Source organism: Rutilus rutilus (genome assembly GCF_951802725.1).
Source record: "Rutilus rutilus genome assembly, chromosome: 1".
Classification (NCBI taxonomy): domain Eukaryota; kingdom Metazoa; phylum Chordata; class Actinopteri; order Cypriniformes; family Leuciscidae; genus Rutilus; species Rutilus rutilus.
This window is the reverse complement of record NC_140209.1, coordinates 15959955-15964510: the sequence shown is the minus strand read 5'-3', so window position 1 is coordinate 15964510 and position 4556 is coordinate 15959955. Positions and strand designations below refer to the sequence as shown.

The window sequence follows — 4556 nt, the reverse complement described above, 5'->3', positions numbered from 1 at the left end:
TTTTTTATTTATAAAAAATATATGATATAGTAAACATAACACGACCAAGTGAGCTGTTCTATAATATCATGATTGCAAATGTTACATTGAATGTATAGTTTAATAAACAAGTAGCCTAGCTAATATCTAGTCACTTACAATTTAGACGCAATATCGTTTTGTTCTATTTCACCGACGAAAATAGTTACAAAAGAAAAGCAACACTAAAGTGCTGTGTTTTGTTATTGAATGATTCAGCATTTTGAACAAATCGTTTTAATGAATGACTCAATGAATCATTTATTAAGACGGTCACTTGCTGCCACCTATTGGTTTATTGGTTAAAGGCATCATAGTTTTTTTAATATTATTTGTTTAAACATCAGTCTCATAAAAATATTTATTACAGTTGCAATTTTGCAGTGTAAATTACTTAATTTGATTGATAACGGCAGCCTTATTATTAAAACTGAATTTGATCAAATGTATGAATTTGACAGGAAAGAGAGTGCATATATATAGTAAGGTTTAAAAACTGTCCTTATAAAAGTAAATAACGCCCTGGTTTAAAAATCATAATTATGCAGATTTAAGTAGCCTATGTAAAGTCTGATGAGAATATTGCTTCAAAATAAATTTGATTTATTTATGACAGACATTATTTAAAAGGTAGAAACATATTATGTCATTAAAAATGTATTGTAACATTATAAAAACTTCCTTATGTGTGATTTAAATGGAAGTAGCTTACAAATAAATAATTTTTAACCTTTAATATTAGAATGATGTACCATCTGGGGTTCCTTATGTTTTACTTGAAAGTGAGTGAGAGATTTTTTTCTTGTTTATGTACTGTACCTGATAGGCCCCAACTTAATTAATATGATATCAAATTGTTTTAATTATTGTTTTTATTGTTTATTTTTTTACTTGAAGGAAATGTCTTGAAGCAAAATGTTTTCTTGTCAGAATGCACCAGAATGCTTCATTTACATGTTTAAATCATAAAAATTGTCTCATGGGGGATAATTCCCCAGACCCCCCTACAACAAATTACTTCGTAAACATGTCACCATTTTCACCAGTTGTGGGTTTGCATGTCTGAACCTGTATCTCACCACTCAGACAGAACCCTTTAACCTTGAGGCCCCAACCTCCATCACACTAACTATTATGTAGGCTATATAATGTCTGTTTAAAAATTGCTTTTCATGTTTTTTAGGAGTGTGTATGTGACCTTGACTTGAGGAAGATGGTCTCTGTGTCTATGGATGGACCCAATGTTAATTGGCGTTTTTTTGAGATGCTGCAGCAGGAGCATGCAGAGCATTTTGGGGGTGCTCAGCTGGCAGTGGTGGGGAGTTGTGGCCTGCATACTCTCCATAATGCTGTCAAATGTCGATTCACCGACTGGCATATGGAGAAGTTCCTAAGAGCTCTGCATACAATTTTTCACAATGTGCCAGCAAGAAGGGAGGATTTCTATAATCTCACAAAGTCCAAAATCTTCGCTTTGCCTTTTTGTGGTCATCGCTGGGTCGAGAACCTCCCTGTGGCGGAGAGGGCCCTTGTCATCTGGCCAGACATGATGAAGTATGTTGAGGCTGTTAGCACCAAAAAGCTTCCTAACCCTGGGACGTCCTCCTATGATACCATTGCGGCGGCAACTAAAGACCCTCTCATTCTGGCAAAGCTTCACTTTTTCATGGCAGTGTGTCGAAGTGTAACACCTTTCCTCACCAGATACCAGACTGATGAGCCTGTGCTGCCTTTCATTGGTAATGACTTGGCTGAACTGCTGAAGGTGAGGTGAATCTTCTCATTTTATTGTCATAGTGATTTTAAAATCTTCTCTCGTTCACAGTTACGCTAAGACTGAATTAATTGAAAATGCAAATATTTTGAATAGTCAGATATATTAGGCTCATTTAATAATACTGAAGAAAAGAAACATTGTTAAGTCAGAGTGCTTATTTTGTATTGTAAAATATTTTGTATTCTCAAATATGTATATTTTTGTCTTTTCATAGAGTTTGCTGAGGCGATTCATCAAACAAGAACTTCTCAATGATGCCACACCTCAGCATTTGGTCCGGCTTGATGTTAGTGACATGCAGTCCAGGGTTCATCTAAGAGCTGTTGATAATGGCATTGGAGCTGAGGCTGCAATAAAGGTATTTAGGAAATACATAATGTGTGACCAGGCTGTTCCTGATGTCCCTGTTGTTAGACCCGTCTACTCAGCCCCTCACTGGATAGAAGGAAAGAGGAGGGAGAGGAAGCTATTTACTTAATTTAGTCCCCATTCATCCTTAGGAACGTCAGCAGCAGAGTAGATCCACTGAGGAGCTTTCTGTCCTCCAGTTCAGAAAGGAATGCATGGAGGGTCTGTCCAAAATTGTGAAGAAGATTCAAGAGAAGAGCCCTTTGAAATTCCCAACTGTAAGGCAAATGACTTGTCTTAACCCAGCTGTGATGTATTCAAATCCAGAATTGTGTCAGGGCCAGATGAAGTGTCTAGTCAAAAGGTTTCTTCAAGACAAGCAGTTAGATGGGGTTGCTACAGGTACATAAGATTAAGTCCTGAAGTTAGGCATACAATTTACAAAAGAAACACGTGTACATTTGATGTGAGTGCTTTTTCTTTCACTCTTTCTTTAGGTGATCTGATCATTCAGCAATTTTCACAATTGTTGTCCCTGGAGGTGAGGAATGAGAAGTTCCTGTCTTTCAAGCCCCTCGAGAAGAGGCTGGATGTGTTTCTCCATCCTTATATAAGTCAGCCCTACCCACAGCTCTGGGCTTTCATCAGAAACCTTCTGCTCCTCTCCCATGGGCAGGCTACGGTGGAGAGGGGCTTCTCTATCAATAAACAAGTAGAAACTTGTAATATCCAAGAGGACACTGTCATTGCACAAAGAGTTGTGTGCGATTATGTGTTCATGCATGGGGGTGTTACCAAGGTGCCCCTCACACCAGAGCTCCTGTCTTCAGTCACATCAGCAAGGGTGAGGTACAGGATGCATCTTGAAAGTGAACGAAAGAAAAAAGAATCTCAAGCACATAGTCAAAGAAGAATAATGATTGAAGAGGAGTTGGAGCAGCTAAAAAAGACAAGACAGACCATCCAGGAAGTTGCGGAGCATCTGAGGAGGGATGCAGACAAGATGGCAGAAGAGGCTGAGGGCAAACAAGGCAGCAAAATGGCAGAGCTAATTGCCAAGTCAAACGCGTTGAGAAGAAGCTACAAGCAGAAGTTGACAGAACTTGAGAGCCTGGGTGAAAAAATTGCAACCAAGGCAGCAGAGCTGCGAAGGCTGTAGTGTAGAAGGCTGTAGCTGTAGTGTTTGTCAAGTTCAAATCTATTTGTTTATTACAAATCAAATGTGTTACGCTGTTGCGTATGTATTAAATATAACTGATAATTTAAATAAAATGTTTTATTTAATTCAAGTTGCCTACTTGTACATACTTATTTTCTAGGGTTCAAAATTTATACAGATTTGACATTTTCCCCTCATACTTCTGTCAGAATGGGTACGAAGTTGGCATTGAATTTCATTTAAAATGGTATTAAAAAGGTCTTAAAAAGCCTTGAATTTCATTTGGAGGATCCTGGGGGTACCCTGGTTACGCATCTGGTGTGAAAGGGCCTTGAAGCTCAGCAATATTAGGGTCATTGTCGAATAAGGTTTTTAAAAGTGTAAAAAAATAGAATGGATAAAACTGTTTTTTTTTTTTTTTTTTACAAGATGGAAAAAATGTCACCAAAAAAGTCATTCGGTTTAACCACTGATTTCAAAGTTAAAAACTGATTTGACATTGACGTTGAGATAGTATATAGTGTGTACCACAGAAGAAATATTAAAACAAATTATCACTGATCTCATAAATGTAATTATTTATTGGACTACTCTAAACACTCCAACATATTCAAGTAAAACATTGCACAGGGAAAGGAGAAAAGGGGAAATGTAAAAAAAAAGAGCCTTATCTGCTTTATATTTGTATTATTGTAGTTCCTTTAGTTATTAAAAGCAATATTATTCCATTTAAATATTTACTATATCGGTTTTACCGAATGACCTTTTTGACACTTCAAAATTTTTAAAATAGCCTACCTTTAGGCTATATGTAGTAAAATATCATTAAAACCTTTTGGATTCAGTAAAAGAGATCAAGTTGTACTACCTTACATACTATGTTATATATTATGTTATATTATGCATATACATATGTTATATATTTGTTATATATTTGTTTTTTTTATTATTATTAAGGCCTTTGGACAAAAAAATGACCCGTCACGTTATTGACCCATTAACAGATCTGCTGAAAACACTCTGTATTTCATGACAATAGTTCCTGTTTTCACCTCATTTATTATGCTGATGTCTTCAGATCTCCTGTAAATTGACACTTAAAGCTCATTTCATTGGTGTAAACAGACTGAGGGTATTTGTTGGTTACTACTATATGTAGCCTATGTTTATTTCTGTTTATGCTTTCAACTGTTTTTCTTACCATTATTTATATTTGGGATCATTTACATTATTATATTCTGTTGTCCATGAGCA

The 4556-nt window shown here is 36.1% G+C and overlaps 1 protein-coding gene across 1 annotated transcript; it reads left to right on the top strand.

Annotated features, from left to right (window-relative positions):
* Positions 1–668: 668 nt before the first annotated feature.
* Positions 669–3383, top strand: LOC311303880 (uncharacterized protein). Its single transcript, XM_084430624.1, has 4 exons — positions 669–1783; positions 2010–2153; positions 2296–2545; positions 2641–3383. Exons 1-4 carry the CDS (start codon positions 1232–1234, stop codon positions 3300–3302), a joined length of 1608 nt encoding a protein of 535 aa, XP_084286750.1. The 5' UTR covers positions 669–1231; the 3' UTR covers positions 3303–3383.
* Positions 3384–4556: the final 1173 nt, after the last annotated feature.

Bases quoted from the DNA above. Each gene is read 5' to 3' on its own strand.
- LOC311303880 (XM_084430624.1), top strand. From the start codon at position 1,232: ATGGTCTCTGTGTCTATGGATGGACCCAATGTTAATTGGCGTTTTTTT. The intron at 2,154-2,295 runs GTATTTAGGAAA...ATTCATCCTTAG, and splicing joins GAGCTGAGGCTGCAATAAAG to GAACGTCAGCAGCAGAGTAG. The intron at 2,546-2,640 runs GTACATAAGATT...CTCTTTCTTTAG, and splicing joins GTTAGATGGGGTTGCTACAG to GTGATCTGATCATTCAGCAA.